At 53.3% G+C, this 16,865-nt stretch overlaps 1 protein-coding gene across 1 annotated transcript; it reads left to right on the top strand.

Moving 5' to 3' along the window:
• The first annotated feature begins 6,509 nt into the window (after positions 1-6,509).
• On the top strand, positions 6,510-15,809 carry CST7 (cystatin F). The gene is made up of 4 exons (XM_059707533.1): positions 6,510-6,743; positions 12,458-12,630; positions 14,639-14,755; positions 15,332-15,809. The coding sequence occupies exons 1-4, from the start codon at positions 6,674-6,676 to the stop codon at positions 15,407-15,409; spliced, it is 438 nt and encodes a 145-aa protein (XP_059563516.1). The 5' UTR covers positions 6,510-6,673; the 3' UTR covers positions 15,410-15,809.
• Positions 15,810-16,865: the final 1,056 nt, after the last annotated feature.

The following is a 16,865-nucleotide window of genomic DNA, read 5'->3' as shown; positions in this document are numbered from 1 at the left end:
TCTGAGTTCAAGCCAAACCACAAAAGCTTGGGGAAATTCATGAAGTTCACACTTGTCCCAGCTTGGCCCTCCTCAGAGATACTAATAAGCCATCAACAATTAATGCAAATTTACTCTTTCTTTAATGACTTAATTTGCAAAAGCAGAACATTTCCCAGCCTGCAGAAAGAGGCCAAAGGCTGCTGAAATCCCACTGCTGTTATGGAGGAGGCCTGAAGCTGGAGCAGGTTCAAGAACAGGGCGTGCGTGTGGGTGTGTGGGGGTGGGGGGTGGGGAGGGGCTCTGTGGCAGGCACCTAAGGAGGAAGTCCCAGAGTCCTCAGGAACAAGTTGGGAGACACCAGTTGTCAGGCAAGGCGATGCTCATTTCTTAGATCACAGCGCCACCAAGTAGACAACGTTCTCCTCACACGTGCTACTGCTCTGGAGAAATGTGTGAACGTTATTCTTCACAGAGAAATAGCAAAACAAAAAAAGGCCCTCTAGCCTCACCGCTCAGATAACTACCGTTGACTTTAAAAAAATGAAATACAGACAAACTATAAAGGTCTCAGAAGCTCGTCAGATAACCCTCTCCTGGACCACGGGTTTTTGCTTCTACACATCGCTCCAAGTCCCTGAGGCTCCTTCTGAAGCTCCGCTGTGCAAAGCTTTGTGACTTTTGCTCTCGGTCGTTCTGGGTGGTGTGTCAGTGCCACTACCTCTGCTTCTCCCAGCAGCTCAGGCCACCAGCAGGGACCCCCATCGCCATCCTGGCATCTGCAGGTTGTCCAGAGCTCACGAGTCCCTCTCACCCGATCCCAGTCTGGCCAGGAGCCCTCTAATGGAATGCCTCCTCGCTGAACTCAAAACCCCAGGGCAGGCTGCAGCAGGTCACTCCTCAGCGCCCGGCAGGGCCTTGCCCTTCACTCCTCAGCCCTGCCGTTCCCTCACCAGAACCCTCAATCCCGAGCCCCATAAGGAGGTCAGAGACCCTCTGGGCAGAGGTGGCTCCATGTTGCCTTTGCTATTAATCTGGGCATTTGCACACTAGACCTGCTTTCTAAAGGCTCTGAGAAGTCCCACATACCTTGTGCATATCTGTGCAAGGAAATTTGTTGGTGCACACCTGGTGTCTGAGAGTTTGGGAAGCACGACTCCAGCTATGAGCCTGTCATTGAGCAATCAGGGTCATAACTCTGTTCTCCACATCACCTAAACCCCAAAAGACGTCTAAGAGGTAAGCCCCTCTCTTTTTCTTTCCTTTTTTTTTTTTCTTGTTTTGTAACAGACAAGGACACTGAATCTGGAGAAGTCCAATGACCCACCCAGTGTCCACAGCTGGACCGGGAACTCCACCCTACGGCTTTTCAGAAACACGATGTTCTGCAGGTGAGGGAGGGCTGCAGCTCCCACTACACAGAAGCGTCTTGCCGCTGGCTCTCCTTCCTGGGCTTTGTGGGGTAGGAAGGGCACTTTCTGCAGCAGGGTTGTGAAGCAAGGACCAGTAGCTGGGAGAAGGGCCCCACCATTGCCACGGCCCTCAGAGGATGGGGAGGAAGTATCATCATCACTATAATCACTGTATCACTACAAACTCACCATGTATGACTAGTTGGTGTGTTTCAACCTCCTGTTGTATTCTTACTGGTGCTAAGTTGTCCCTTTGGGCCAGTGGGAGCCTCTTCAAGTTGACTTCTGTGTTCTTTTACCCTCTAGGTCAGTGATGGCGAACCTATGACACACGTGTCAGAGGTGACACGTGAACTCATTTTTTTGGTTGATTTTTCTTTGTTAAATGGCATTTAAATATATAAAATACATATCAAAAATATAAATCTTTGTTTTACTATGGTTGCAAATATCAAAAAAATTCTATATGTGACATGGCACCAGAGTTAAGTTAGGGTTTTTCAAAATGCTGACACGCCGAGCTCCAAAGGTTTGCCATCACTGCTCTAGGTTCATCCATGCTGTCGCAGATGGTAAGATTTCATTCTTTTTATTGCCGAGTAACATGTCATTGTATATATGGACCACAGTTTTCTTTATCCACTTGTCTATTGACGGGCACTTGGGTTGTTTCCATATCTTGACTACTGTAAATAATACCTCAATGGCACTTTTTTCATTTTTTATTTCAAGGGTTGGGTTTGTTTTTTGTTTTTGTTTTTTGGTTGGTTGGTTTAAGATTAGTGATTCTCTGCTGCTATTTCCTTGTATATGGTAAGTTTTTTTAACTACAATTTTGAGATGATTGAGATGTACTTGAGGTGCATGTGTTTTTTTGAATTAGTGTTTTGGCTTCTTCGGATACATACCCAGAAGTGAATTTGCTGGGTCATTTTTAATTTTTTTAGGGTTGTCCATAATGTTTTCCATAATGACTGCACCAATCTGCATTCTCACCAACAGTGCATGAGGGTTACCTTTTCTCCACATCCTCAGGGACACTTGTTGTTTGTTGGGAGTTCTTTTGACGTGACCTTGATGATCTTCAATGGCTTCCCTGATCTCTGGGTAGACCAGATGTTCCAGGCTCACCTTGTACATTTCCTGCCCTGGCCTGGAACCACTGTTTCTCCAAGTAGCCTTGGCTCCTTCTAGCGAGAAGGTGCATCTAAAGGTGCTCACTGCCACCTCATGGGTTTTTACAGGCATCTTCAGTGGAGAGAGTTCATGTGTGTTTGTATTAGTGTTGGTTACCCTTATAATACCTGCCCCTTTATATGCAGGCCTGTGGCACTGTCCTTTTGCTGGCTTTAAGGATGCACATGGCCACACTGGTGGCTTCCAACAGACACTTGAACTTGAAAAGGGATCATTTCCCAGTTTAGCCCTCAAATGCGCCTGGATTGCAGTGTGGTGAGGCCTGAAGCAAAGAACCCAGCTCAGCTGTGCCCAGATCCTGACCAACAGTTATTGTGAGCTAATAGATGTGTGCTGTTTAAGCTGCTAAATTTGTGGTCGTTTGTTATGCAGCAATTGATAACTCACCCAATAACTATACACTTCATTGGGTTTTCCTTTCAAATTGCAAGAGAGATCCATGATGGAAGCAACAAGACAAGTACCCTGAGAGCAGGGCCTGCCTGGAAGTTCACACAGCAACGTGACTATGCTGAGATGTGCCCTCTGAAGTGAAATTTAACTTGTTGAATCAACTGTGTAGCCTCCAGCTATGTCCCATGAGCTAAAATAAATGAGATGGCAGGAAGGAGAAGCGTCAGAGGAGACTCAAAGAGAGGAGGTGCCCAGGATCCCTGCCACCTAAACTGCACCTGCCTCCTTTGCACCCCAAGAGGAGACAAGGAAGAGCTCCCAGGCGACCCAGCCTGGGGAGGAGGGGACCCGAACCCCCTCTCACCACCAAGGTCTATAATTCTGTTAACTGCTCAAATTAGACAGACAGCACTTCCTGCTCACCCAGCCAGAGACCGGAGGCTCCCAGCTGCATGGGTCGGGCCTTAGAAGTCCTGGCTCTGGAAGTTCTGGCAAAACCACAGTCTATGGATTCCCAACCAGCAAAGGGATGGGTCTGGGATGTGCTCACATCCACTGGGGAAGAAGAGCATGCCCGCTCCTTGACTTCACTCAGCACAGGCTTCCCTCACCCACCTGTGTCCCTTCCGCACCCATTCACACCCCTGTGGACTAGGAATCTCCCGTAGGAGCCCTGCTGTATGACCAGTTAGTGGGCAAAGCCATGTCCTCCACATGGTAGGACGACAACTGGCCAAAGCCAGCAGTGGGCACAGCATGGAGGTCAGGGGGACATTATGTATATCCACAAGAAAGGAGGACAGCAGGGGCAACAAAATGGGTTCAATCAGTGCCTCCTAAACCTTAGAGGCCAAAAATTCTCCTGGAGAGCTTGTGAACAGATTCCTGGGCCCCACTCACAGAGAGTCTGATTCATAAGGTATGGTGAGGCCTGAGAATCTGCATTTCCATCAAGTTCCCAAGAAATGCTGGCTCCACTGGTCCAGGGACCACACTTCCAGTAGGAAGGGGTTAAAGGATAGATGAGGAATGAATGAATGAATGAATGAATGAGACTCAGTACTGAGCCCATCACCTCTGCAGCACTTCAGGCATGCCTTGGATAGAATAGAAATAGTGCATATAGCATACATACACACAATCACCCACCTGAACATGTATGCACACACATGCTCATATGCAGAGGCACAAATGTAATGCTTTTCAACCAGATTCACAGGAATACACAGACACATGAACATACAACATGCAAGCAAAGAGACACAGATACACAAACAATATACACTTACATACGTAGACGTCTATATAGGCAGAGATACATGTGCACAAATGTATCAGTCAGGGTTCTCAGAGAAACAGAACCAATTCGGTATGTGTATGTGTGTAGAGATTTACTATAAGAAACTGCCTCCCACAACTGTGGAGGCTAAACGGTCTGACCAGGAAAGCCAATAGCATAGTTCCCGCTCGAGTCCCAAGGCCTGAGAAGTGGAGCCCATTCCAATCTGGTGTCAGTTCCAATCTGAGTCTGAGTCTGAAAGCAGAAGACGGATGTCCTGGCTTGAAGACGTCAGACAGAGAATTCTTTCTTGTGTGGCCTTTAATTCTACTCAGCTGATGGGGTGAATCCACCCACAACGGGAGGGCAATCGCTTTGCTTAGCGCACAGATTCAAATGTCAGTCTCCTCCAGGAACATGCTTGCAGACACACCCAGAGTCACGTTTAACCAAACATCTGAGCACCTCGTGGCCCAGTCAAGCTGACATATAGAATTAACCATTACAACATGCTTACACAACTACACACTCATGCACATAAGCACATACACACTCATTTTTACACACTCAGGAAAACACACACATTCACTTTCAAACCATATTAAGACTGAAACAAAGATAGATTCCTGGACACACAGGCATACACACAGACACACACATCTACATATATGACACTCTCCACACACACACATACACACACACACACACATGCACACTTTCCCTGGAGGACCCTCTAACCATGCCAGTGTGACATCAGCTCCCTCCTGCCACCCATTTTGTGATGGAATGAGGGCCTCCCTGTACTGTTGTTTCCCCACAAGCTTGAGAGGGGCAGGGCTAGGGACGTGGAGGACTGTTCCCCACACTCACAGACCAAAGGGCCAAAGCCGGGAAAGACAGTGGCTCAGTGGCCAAGGAAAGTCCCAAACTACCCTGAGCCTTGCCCAATGCTTCTGAAAGCAGAAACAGCCCACAGCACCAACAGCGAGCACTCAGGCCAAACTGCCACCCACGTTGGGCAAACACCGAGTTGTGTTGCACTTTCCTCCAGCCCAGTCCCCGGCCGGGAACGAATCCCAGACATGGCACATGAGATCAGGGCACAGAGCTTGGCAAGCAGACACCACCCTGGAGTTCTCACACACAGCTGCTGACAGCCAGAGGGTGAGAAGTCAGCACTGGCAGGGCCGGCCCAGCAGAGCACACCGGCTGCCTCAGCCCCCACGGTTTACCAAATGTCACCACACACCACGTACTGTGCTAATCACGCTTTGCTGATAACAGTCCTCGGGGCAGCCAGGAACCTGGGGACTCCAACAAGTTAGATGGCTTGCCCGAGTCACACAAACCCAGAATCAAATAGAACCCATCTGGACCCATCGGGGGCAGAGCTTCCCCTGGATGGTGTTAACATGCAAGTTCTGGTCCAGAGAGTTTGCCCGTCCAACCACCTGTCCCCTGGGGATGCGTTACACGCACTGTCCAAGTGGCACTGGGAGCACGGAGGCTCGGGCATCTCCTGCATTGCCCATGAGCCGCCCATACAGCTGGCTCCATCCAGGCCTGAGCATTAGCATTGAGAAAGTCCTACATCCTCACCACAACCCTATCAGAGGGGACTGAAGCATAGAGCTGCCCCACACCTAAGGCCACCTGGGTTTAACACTCAAAGCTGGATTTAAACAAACTCGGGCCAGTTGGCTCCAGAGCCCCAGTCCTAGTTGCCGAGCTGGCAGGTAAGCGGGCACTCTGCCGGGGCTAGAACCTGTGGCCACACTGTGCTTTCTCCTCCTTCACCAGCTCTGAGCCAAAGCCAGGCTGCAATTCATCCGTCAGCGCACACTGCTCCTCTCCCGCTTCCAGGGCAGAAATCACCAGAGGCAGCCTGTGCCCGACCACATCCATCCTCTGAGGCTGCACTCAGCAGCTGCTTCCCGCACGCAGGCCTGCCCACTTCCGGGCAGGCGGTGTCCACTCAGCCAGCAGGCGGGCAGTCTGCAGGGGCCACTCAGACCTCAGAAAGGGGACCTGAGAAGTTGGTTTGCAGAAGGAAATCCACGTGGTTCTGCTTCTGAAAATCCCTAATTTTTTTTTAATGCAATGTCTCTTCTGGGTGTTTCGAGGGTAGAAGACAGAGGTGGTTTGTTCACAGGTCTCATTCTCTACCCCCTCCCCTCGCAGAAAAAAAAGAATCATCACGCTTTGGAAACTTGAATAAAGGAAGTGGTTGACAGTGTAGCCGATAGAAGTGGAGATGAACAGCTTCTGGTCAAATGATTTAGCAAGAAACTACCACCCCTGCCAGTAACAAGGCAGGCAGCCCCCTCTGGGCGGGGCAGTTTGCAGGGTCCCCCAAACATGTGCCCCAGCACCTCCCCCAGGGCCCACAGCCAGCACTGCCTTCCCCGAAGCTATGCGGCCGGCCTGCGCGCTGCTTGCCTTGGGCAGCCTGGTCTTAAGCGCCACGGGGGACCTGTCCCCAGGTAAGTGGAGGGTGTCCCCTGGGTTCTGCCTCCCTCGGACACGATGCCCAGACTGCTGTAGGAGCCAGGTGCCATGAGCTCCTCCTCCCATGCCCAGGCCCTGAAGCACAGTCCTGTTTGGGCAGCCCTAGCAGGTACGGCTGCGAGGCCGGGGCCCCGGGGCTGGCAGCAGCTGCCTTCCAGAGGTCCCAGGGGTTCCTGCCTTCCAGGGGTCCCAGGGGGTTGGGAATAGGGTTTGAGTGCCACCTGGAGATGAGGGAAGACTTCTGTTCTCGGCTGCTCCCTGATCCAGGGGAGGCTCCCCACGCCCCTCCATGGGGACAGAGGAATGGGTGTGGGCAGGCAGTTTCTACCTGATGGCCAGCCGTTCCTGCCTGCTGGCTGCTGCCCTGTGACTTGGCTCTAGGGACCTGATGATCAGACACTGTCACCCTTCCTGCCTGGCCAGCGCTGGGGAGAGGGGAGGAAGAGAAGGGTAGCCTTTGCTCCTGGAAACTGAGGCACAGCTAGGGTTGGCAACTTGCCCCCAGTTCACATGGCCAGGGAGCCCCTGCCTACACACACACACACACACACACACACACACACACACACACGGAGTTGAAAATGCCTTCCCAGCACCAGAAGCATAGGCCATAGATCAGCGGTTCTCAACCTGCGGGTCATGACCCCTTTGGGGGTCAAACGACCCTTTCACAGGGGTCGCCTAAGACCATCGGAAAACACATATATAATTGCATATTGTTTTTGTGATTAATCACTATGCTTTATGTTCAGTTTGTAACAATGAAAATACATCCTGCATATCAGATATTTACATTATGATTCATAACAGTAGCAAAATTACAGTTATGAAGTAGCAACGAAAACAATTTTATGATTGGGGGTCATCACAACATGAGGCACTGTATTAAAGGGCCGCGGCATTAGGAAGGTTGGGAACCACTGCCATAGATGATGGTGAAGAACTAGAGGGCCCCTGTCTCACCTCCTTTAACCACCGAGGAAGCTGGTGCTGGAGGCCGGGATGACCTGCTCCAGTCACAGCCACTGCTTGGGGAGCAGGGGCAATGCCCAGGTGGAGGCTGGTTCCTGCCCTCCGTGTTCTTCAGGGGGGGCTGGAGCCTGGCCAAGGACACCAAGTGGCGGGTGTTCAGGCAGGACCAGTACAAGGGGCCAGCCCCAGCGCCTCTCAATCCATGGAGAGGTCACCCCCCTCCTGGTGACACTGTCTCAAGGGCTATGGAAACAGGTTCCCCTGCCTCCTCCTGCTCCCAGAGCTTCATTCTTAGCTCACACAGTGAAACCTTCCCTCCCTCCCCCCGCACCCCCGCTTTCCAGCCTGTCCTGATTGGGTGCCACTGTCTTCCTGTGCCCCCCTAGTGCCATAGGAGGGGACAAGCCAGGGGGAGGAAAGGGGGTGCTCAGACCAGAGAAGCGCACTCCTCAAACCTTAGTGAAGGGATGTGGTACCTGCCTTTCAGTTGTCCTGGATGCAGTTATTCAGACCACATGTAAGTTCCTTCTGCTTGCCTCAGCGTCGTCCCCTAACAGAGCAGGGACAGGTCCAGGATGCATGGGGAATCCTTATCCTAGTCTTAGCGCCCTATCACCAGAGTTGCCCCCTCTGCTGGTGTTTCCTACTAAACAGAGCCCTCTCCATACGCTCCCCTCCCCGCTCCCCTCCCCGCCACGGCTGCGCCTACCCCTCCCTGCCGAAGTCCTGCTCAGCAAGCCCTGCTCAGCCAGCCCGGCCAGCCCCTTAGGCCTGCTCTCTGCCACCACACCCCAGGCAGAGTGTTTAGAGTTCACACGCACATGCAGGCCTCGGGACACGCAGACTCCCTGAGCCTGGTAACTGTGGAGCCTGGAGCCTCCCTAAGCGTCAGTCTCTTGACCCATGAAATGGGTCAATAACCCAGCCCTTGGTCCCTAGTGAGGCTTGACTGGCATGGACACAGAAGGCACGCTCACTGAGCCTGGGGTGCTTGCAGCCGCCCCCCCCCCCCCCCCAGCCTTGTTCCTTAGTCTCTCGGGTCCGGTCCTGGCAGCCCCAGGCTGTCCCACCCCACTCACCCTACCCCAGCTTCGATCTTCTCAAGTACGTCCTTCATTTGACAGATGCGGGCCTCAGAACCAGGGGCTTGAAGGCCCCTCTGTCTGGTGGTGGAACAGAGATGGGAACTCAATCCCAGACTTGGTTCTCTTACCCCCTTACCCCCACCCTGTACCCAAGGCCCCCACAGCCGCCCCTCAACTTCTGAGAACAGATCCCAGGGTCTTCCCGTGGGAAGGGGGGGGTGACAGTTACCCTAACCCTAACCCTAACCCTGACCCCCCTAGGGTGTGGCACCATCTGGGCAGCTGGCTTCTCCCTAAGCCTAAGCACTGAGCTGCACTCACCTAAATGCAGAGCCCCCAGCAGCTCACACCCCCCGCCCCTCCCCAGCCCTGCAGAATTTAGGGAAAATGAACCTGTTAGCGCTCCTGGAAAGCTGCACTCGGCCACCATGTCACACTCTGCTCTCCCCTCCTCATCTAGGTTATTTCCTACTGGTCTCCCCAGCCCTAGCTCCCTCACTCAGCGCTCTCCTTCACGGCAGGTTACAGTCACCTTCCTGGATGGACCCAGCCCGGGGCCTGCATCCTGCCTCCCTTCTTGTACTGTGGACTTCCTAGTCTCAGAGTCACCTTGGCATTGCCCATAGCAGCTGCCAAATTATACTTCTTGAGTGAGGAAAGGGAGAGCATGGTCTCTAGAACTAAGCGTGCCCTGCACTCCTCTGAGGCCTCAGTTTCCTCGCCTGTAGAATGGGCACCCAAGCCGTTGCAGAGCAGTCTTCCCTGCTCCCCGCCCTCCCCCCCTCCCCCCCTCCCCCCCACCCCCCCTCCACAGCGCAGAGGACAGCAGGCAGGCAGGCAGGCAGGCGGGGCTGACTCCGGGCTGGGGTCCAGGGACCTGCTTGTCTTCTTCCCTGAAGGGGAGTCACCTCTTTGGGATCTTTTTCTTCATGATCAGCCCTTCCCTGTTAATTTCTCATGAGTCATCCTAAAACTGGTGTGACTTTTCAACTTTTTGTAAAATTAAAAAAGGAGCTTTTTGTTGTTTGTTTGGACCCCTGTGATGACTTGAAACTGACATTTTCGGAAACATGTAGCTAACTAAAAATAAAGCAACTTCAATATTTTTCATAACTTTTTTGTAACTTTACCAAAATCACTTAGAAACTAACATTACATATTCATCTGAGGTTCAGCCTCACCTGATTTCACTTCATTGTTTTAATTCTGCTAAATTCAAGCAAAATTAAATGTAATACATTTTATTTTAAAAAAAAACAGTTAAAGTGGTTACCTTGGAGAGTTTGAGGTATATTTTTGTTAAACTGTTCTGTATTTTTCAAATTTCCTACCCCAAAATAGGTAAGCTTATAATCAGAAAAAGCAATGGCTGTATGAATCCACAGTGGGGGGCTGGGGACCATGCAGTAACTGGAAACTGCTGTGTAGACTTCAGTGATGAGCAGAACCCAAGCTCCTTCCCCAAACAGTTCTTGTCAAAACCGGGAGTCAGTAAGCACAGCCCCCAGGAGTAGCGTCCCCACCTAGTTAGCATCAGCGTGCATGGGCGTGGGAGCCACGCGGGGAGCCGGGAAATGAAGGCCCCGGGCCTGACGCAGCCTGAGCAGCCCAGCTCCTGGAGCTCAAGGGACAGAAACAGCTTTCATGCTTCAGTCTTCAGCCCCTCAAGTGAGGGCGTCGGCTTCTGTGAGGATGTCATTTGAGGGCTGGACTATTGCGAGGCAGAACCTCAGGGACGCTGTGTGGAACGCGTGGGGGAGCTCACGGCAGCAGAAATCTCTAAGCCGGGAGCCTGTGGGGTTGGCGCTGCTGCTGCCCTCACACCCCCTCTCCACTTCCTGTTGCTTGGGCACCCCTGCCACATGCTAACCCTACCTACCCCCGCAGGACCCAAGGCCCTGCAGGCCCAGATGGCAGTCACCACCACGTGTGGCTACAGAGCACCTGACACCAGCTGGGCCACCGAAAAGCTGAACTTGACACCATTTAATTTAGCGAATGAAATAAAATTTGTGCCTGGGCCATTGCCAGCCTGTGGTGTGGCACGCTAATTTTTCAGGAACATCTGGGGAAAGTCTTAGTAAAGAGAAGCAGTTCACAGACCTAAAAAGCTTCTTCCCACACTCCCTCCCTCCTGGTTTACTTAGATTTTCCCCTAAAACTTTTAACTTTTTAATATCCAAGCAGTACATGACCACTGTAGTAAAATTGACAGATTCACCAGGAGCCAGCAACCAGAAAAGGCCATGTTCACGTTGCAATTCACACAGCCTGTGGGTGTTTCACATTCCCATGTTCTTTATAATAAAAGCCAATGTTCATAGCCTGGATTAGCACACCCCCCCACCGGGCCAGCCTGGCCTCTGAGCATTTCTCCCCACGCCCTTCTCGCTTTGGAGCGAGCCCTGGAACACCTCTGCCCCGCGGCCCACGCTCAGGCCCTCCATCCGGATCCGTGTAAACGGCTCAACCCGACCTGCTATCTGCGGACAAATCCCTGCCCAGCTCCTCCCTCTCCTCACTCCCTGCTCTGATGTTTTTCTTGCCTGTTTATTTGCACATGCGGGATGAAGAGGGCTCATCCCGTGGGGACTGAACCAAGGAGTGAAGTCAGGTTCTTCTTCAGGGAGGAGCCTCGGGTCCGCCTGGGCCTGCTGCTGTGGGGGCTGGGAGAGGAGGATGTGGGGAGCCGAGGAGGGTGCCGGGGTCCCTGGTTCTGCCTGGCTGTCAGAGGCTACGGTGTGCTGGTAGGGGAAGCCCCTCAGGTTGCTTTCCCCACCTTTTATCCAAACATGGGCCTCCTTGGGACAGGAAGTCCAGGCCTCCCTCCCTCCCTCCACCACTGCCAGCTCCATAAAGGAGCCATGTGCGATGAAGTCACCCAGGCCTGGCCCTGTCCTCAGACTTGTACCCGAAACAGTGCAGAAAGAGGCAGCAAGGTGAGGAGTACCAGGTGCTATGGTGCTGCCTGGGGAACGAGGCCCCTAGGAGCGAGGCCTGGAAGCTGGGGAGATGCTAACAAGGGCCCCGAGGTGGAGGAAAGCAGCAGCCTCCTTGTCGGTGAGAAGGCGGGACCAGCCTTGGGCACTTCCCTGTGGTCCACTTGTTGGAGACAAGCTGAGGGGTCGGGGCCAGATGTTGGCCTTGAAGGACAGCTGGAGCGACTTCTCCTGACACCCTGAGGCTACATCCTGTCCCGGGGCTCTGCCACCTCCAGACATGTTCAGGGTTTCTTTAAGACGCATTGGAAATAACCCTGGGTTCTGAAGGGGGCTGTGTGGGCAGGACAGGAACTGTATCTAACCCATCATCGTAACACCCACCTCGCCTGGTCCTCAGGGCAACCATGGGGATTCACAAGAATTGCACGGGGGGGGGGGGGGGGGGGAGAGGGGCGGGGGGAGGTTGTGGGGGGGGGAGGGGCTGGATGGGCCAGGGAGGGTGGACAGGAGAGCAAAGGGTAGGTGGTGAGGGGAGGATGGATCGGTGAGGGGAGGGCAGATAAGTGACAAGCTAGACAGGCTGGGGACCACACTGGGAGCAGAGAGAACTGAGCACCAAGGTGTGAAGACCCTGGACCAAGGGCCCCACTAACAACAGTATTCTTGTCTGGTTCTGTGTTTCTCTTTCAGATGTTTGTTCCCAGACCTTTAACTCAGGTGTGAAGCCAGGATTTCCCAAAACAATCAACACCAACAACCCAGGAGTCCTCAAAGCAGCCAGATACAGCGTTGAAACGTTCAACAACTGCACGAATGACATCTTCTTGTTCAAGGAGTCCCATGTCAGCAGAGCCCTGGTCCAGGTGAGGGTCTAGGTGCTGGTGGCCAGCATCTCCGGGGCCCAGCTGCAGAGGCTCCTACCCCACAGGGGCCCACCGTCCAGCGCCCTGGTCATCTAGAACACAAAACAGGCCAGGAGGCTGGCAGTGGCAGCCACAGAGAGCCTACAACCAGGCCACCAGTGTCACCAGACTTGAACAAAAAGTCCGGGACCGTCTCTTACGGAAACCAACTTCTTTAGGGTGGAGCCACTGGGAGTAGCACAGAGGTGGGCTGGGGTGGAATGGGGACTAGACGTGGGCCTGCTGAAGGCTTTGGGTGGGGAGAAACCAGAAGCTGGGCATCAGGAACCAAACTGATGAAGATGCTGCCCCTTGGAGGGGCCTACTGCACCACCTGCCACAGTTGCCCCGGCCTAGGGCCCCACCCCTGCCTCACCCCCTCATCAGAGCCACAGCCCCATAGCACCTTTTGACGTTCTCCACCTGGGACTTATTTCACATATGAGCTTTGCCCAAAATGCACCCCCTCCCCCACACAAACCCGTCCTCCACCAGCCTTGCCTCAGTGTCACACCCTGTGAAGTTGTCACAGGATGGCTCAGCCACCTCCCACCTAGAGGGGACTCTACAGGGCAGAGCCAGGTCTTGCTCATCTGTGTCCTGAGGACACAGGGTCAGCTTGGGATAAGGGATGCAGAATAGTGATAAGCCACAATGACGACGTGGCTGCCCACGTCTCTGCCTTTCCTGAAACCAGGGATACTGTACAGCCACTCAAACGGAAGGTCCCGGCTGTGGGAAGCTGGCTTTTGGACAAAACCCACACATTCCCATGGGTTTGGTGGTGCGTGAAGGAGGAAAGATGCTGACAGTTTGTACATAACTATTAATGGTTGGTTACCTTGGGTCACAGAATTACAGGTGATTTTTACAACCGTGTTTATTCTTTTGGGCAATTGCAAACTTTTTAAGAGCAGTGCATTTTTTTTAAGATTTTTAAAATTGATTTTCAGAGAGAGAGGAAGGAAGAGGGAGAAAGAGAGAAACATCAATGCAAGAGCGAAACATCAGTCAGCTGCCTCCTGTACACCCCCTACCAGGAATCGAGCCCGCAACCCCAGGCGTGTGCTCTGACTGTGAATGGAACCGGCAACCTTTTGGTGCCTGGGATGACACCCAACCAACTGAGCCACGCTGGCCAGGGCGAGCAGTGCCTTTTTATACTTAGAAAAGTACTTTCTAGAAGGCAGTCTGGTGTGGGAAGGGTTTTTAATAAGGTTTCCATGGAAATAGTCCGAGTGTCATCACTCCAAGGACACAGCTCCGGAGACTGTGAGGCCTCCTGCAGGACCACTGCAAGTGAAGATGCCCAGAGCCCAGTGCCCAAGAGCCTTTGGGGGAAGGGGTGCATTATCCCTCCGTGACGCTGGGGACTGGATTTCACTTGGTACGTGGTGGGGCGAGACCAGGTTGCTGCCACATCCAAGTGAAGAAAGGCTGTAACTGAAAAGAAAATGCCCACTCTGTTGCCAGGAATGGTGAGGAGCCAGCAGACACACTGCTTGCCCTCACCCCATGTAAAGGCCACACAGGGCAGGTGACTGTGGGTGACTGGGGCATGGGAGAGGGGCCAGGGGCAGGACTTCACCATGGCCCAGAGGCCGGGGCAGCCCCATGGCACCCCGCCTCTGCCACCCTCCTGATGCCCAATGGAGAGACCTGGGGAGGAAGGAGCTGTCCTAAGATAGGACACAGAGCCCACGTTTCGCCCCTGGAACCAAGAGCTAAGTCCCTGAGCAGGAATGAGAGGAGCGAAGAAAGGAGAGAACCGGGAGGGGTCTGGGGTCCAGTCACAGGCTTTCTTCCCATTGCGGTTCTAGTATGTTCCACATTCCCTCTCCACCACTCACTCCCTTTCCAGAGGGCAGGGAGGGACCAGTCCCATCAGGGCACCCTCACCACCTGTCCTAAAGCCGCCCTCTGCTGGGTTGAACCATGTAACCCAGGCCCTGCCCTCTGCTCTCTTTAGATAGTGAAAGGCCTGAAATACATGCTGGACATGGAAATTGGCAGAACTACTTGCAAGAAAACCAAGCACCCCAATCTAGACAACTGTGACTTCCAGACCAACCACACCTTGAAGATGGTAAACAAAGGGGCCTCACTCCTCAGACCCCTCCCCACTTTCCTAGCCCCACTCCCTCACCATGGCTCTGGGAAACACTCCTTCATCCTTTCTCTACCCCCACAGTTCCAGATTTCACTCTTGAATCCAGGTCTCCCAGTGTCCAACAGGATCCCACAGACACGGCAGGCATAGAGGGGAGACCCCCTCCTCAGAGGCACATCCACATTCAGGGGCAAGTTAGAGCAAAAAAAGACCTTTCAAATAATTCAGAAATGTATATACATAAGCAGGGGGAAACCAAATGCGGCAACATTTAAGAATTTGTAACTATAGGCAAAAGTATATGTTCTTGAATTATTCTTTCAATGTCTGTAGGTTTGACATTTTTTTACAAGGACCCTCGGGGTATGGAGAGAACTCCTCAGTAAGGAAAGCACACATGCATGCGCACACACATGTGCACGCACACACGTGCACACGCACACAGGCAGCAGCACTGGAAACTGCAGAGATGCAAGTGGCAGCCTCAGCAAGGCGGGCGGTCCCTGCCTGTGGCAAGCAGCTCAGTTCTTAAGGTGCCCTTCTTTGTTCCAGATCCTCAGTTGTTACTCTGAAGTCTGGGTGATCCCCTGGCTCCAGAGGTTCGAGGTGCCCGTTCTCCACTGTCACTGACGGCCTCTCAGCAATACCACAGCTGCTGGCACTTCTGAAGTAGTATCTCCCAGCAAGCAGAATGGAAGTGCCCACGGGCTCATTACAGAGTAACTGGGATGGAAGAGTGACTGCCCCACAGTTAAAATAAATACTTCGAATTCTCTCCTAAGCTAATTCTGCTGATGCTGTGTGCCTGGATTCAGAGTCTGAACATACAGGACTGAATCCTCCAGTGGGAATGTTCTGGGCTCTCAACTCCTGAAGGAGCCCCTCCCACCCAGGCCCTGGGTCCCCGATGCAAGCCCGAGATCTATCCTTTCGTCTGAATACTTGCACACTGGACGAAGGGATTCAGCTGCTATTGAGCACCTTGACCTTTCATCGATGAAGTTATAAATAAACATGAATAAGAACTGACCATCTCAAAGCAATGGCTGCTGCTTTACCTGTTACAGGGGCCTCAGGAAGGTGAGGTGGGCGGTGAGGGGCCCCCTCACTGAGAGCCTGACCGGTCCAGGTGACTTCCACAAAGCGTCCAGGGCTTTCCAGCCTTTAGTCCATGAAAACAACATACTGGAGACCAGAGAGCCAGAACCAGGCCAGCCTATGTCCATACCATGAACCGGCAGGGTAGGGGCACCCCAAGAGGGCGTCCACCTGCCAGCTGTGCTTCCTTCTGATGGGGGATGTCCACTCAATCCTCTCAGCTGCCTTAGAGACTCAGCAAATGCACAGCTGTGTCTGGACAAGTGGGTATAACAGGGTGCTGGGATAATATCCCACACATCCCCTCACAGAGATTCACCTAAGAGAGGGGCACCCGCACCCACAGACCCACCCAGAAGGGAGAGCACCCCCCCCACAGACCCACCAGGACAGGGAGCACCCCCACACATAGCCCCACCCAGAAGAGAGAGCACCCCCACACACAGACCCACCAGGACAGGGAGCACCCCCACACATAGCCTCACCCAGGGGACAGAGACCCCCACACACAGACCCACCCGGGAGAGGGAGTACCCCCCCCAGACCCACCAGGACAGGGAGCACCGCTACACACAGACCCACCAGGACAGGGAGCACCCCCACACACAGACCCACCCAGGAGATGAGACCCCCACACACAGACCCAGCAGGAGAGGGAGACCCCCCCCATAGACCCACCCAGCAGAGGAAGCACCTACACACACACAGACCCACCATTGAGGGCACAGGAGGAGACCACCCAGGGTCCGTGCAAGACAGGCCTCGCGCTCGCACTGGAAGGGTGCAAGACTGGACCGCAGAGCAGAAGCCCAGGACATGCCAAAGCCTGAGAGCCCCGAGGCTTCACTCAGAGAAGATGCCCCCAGACACCCCGCGCCAGTAAGCCTGGTGCAGATGCAGGCCCCCCTTTGGAAATTCTTCCTCCCAACGCCTTCTTCAAACTATGGGCTGGTACAAAATATGTTGTTGCCTTTAAAAAAAAAACACA

This window comes from Myotis daubentonii, chromosome 8 (genome assembly GCF_963259705.1).
Source record: "Myotis daubentonii chromosome 8, mMyoDau2.1, whole genome shotgun sequence".
NCBI lineage: Eukaryota > Metazoa > Chordata > Mammalia > Chiroptera > Vespertilionidae > Myotis > Myotis daubentonii.
The sequence above is the reverse complement of the archived record's forward strand: the minus strand, read 5'-3'. Positions and strand labels throughout refer to the sequence as shown.

Bases quoted from the DNA above. Each gene is read 5' to 3' on its own strand.
- CST7 (XM_059707533.1), top strand. From the start codon at position 6,674: ATGCGGCCGGCCTGCGCGCTGCTTGCCTTGGGCAGCCTGGTCTTAAGC. The intron at 6,744-12,457 runs GTAAGTGGAGGG...TTTCTCTTTCAG, and splicing joins CACGGGGGACCTGTCCCCAG to ATGTTTGTTCCCAGACCTTT. The intron at 12,631-14,638 runs GTGAGGGTCTAG...TGCTCTCTTTAG, and splicing joins TCAGCAGAGCCCTGGTCCAG to ATAGTGAAAGGCCTGAAATA.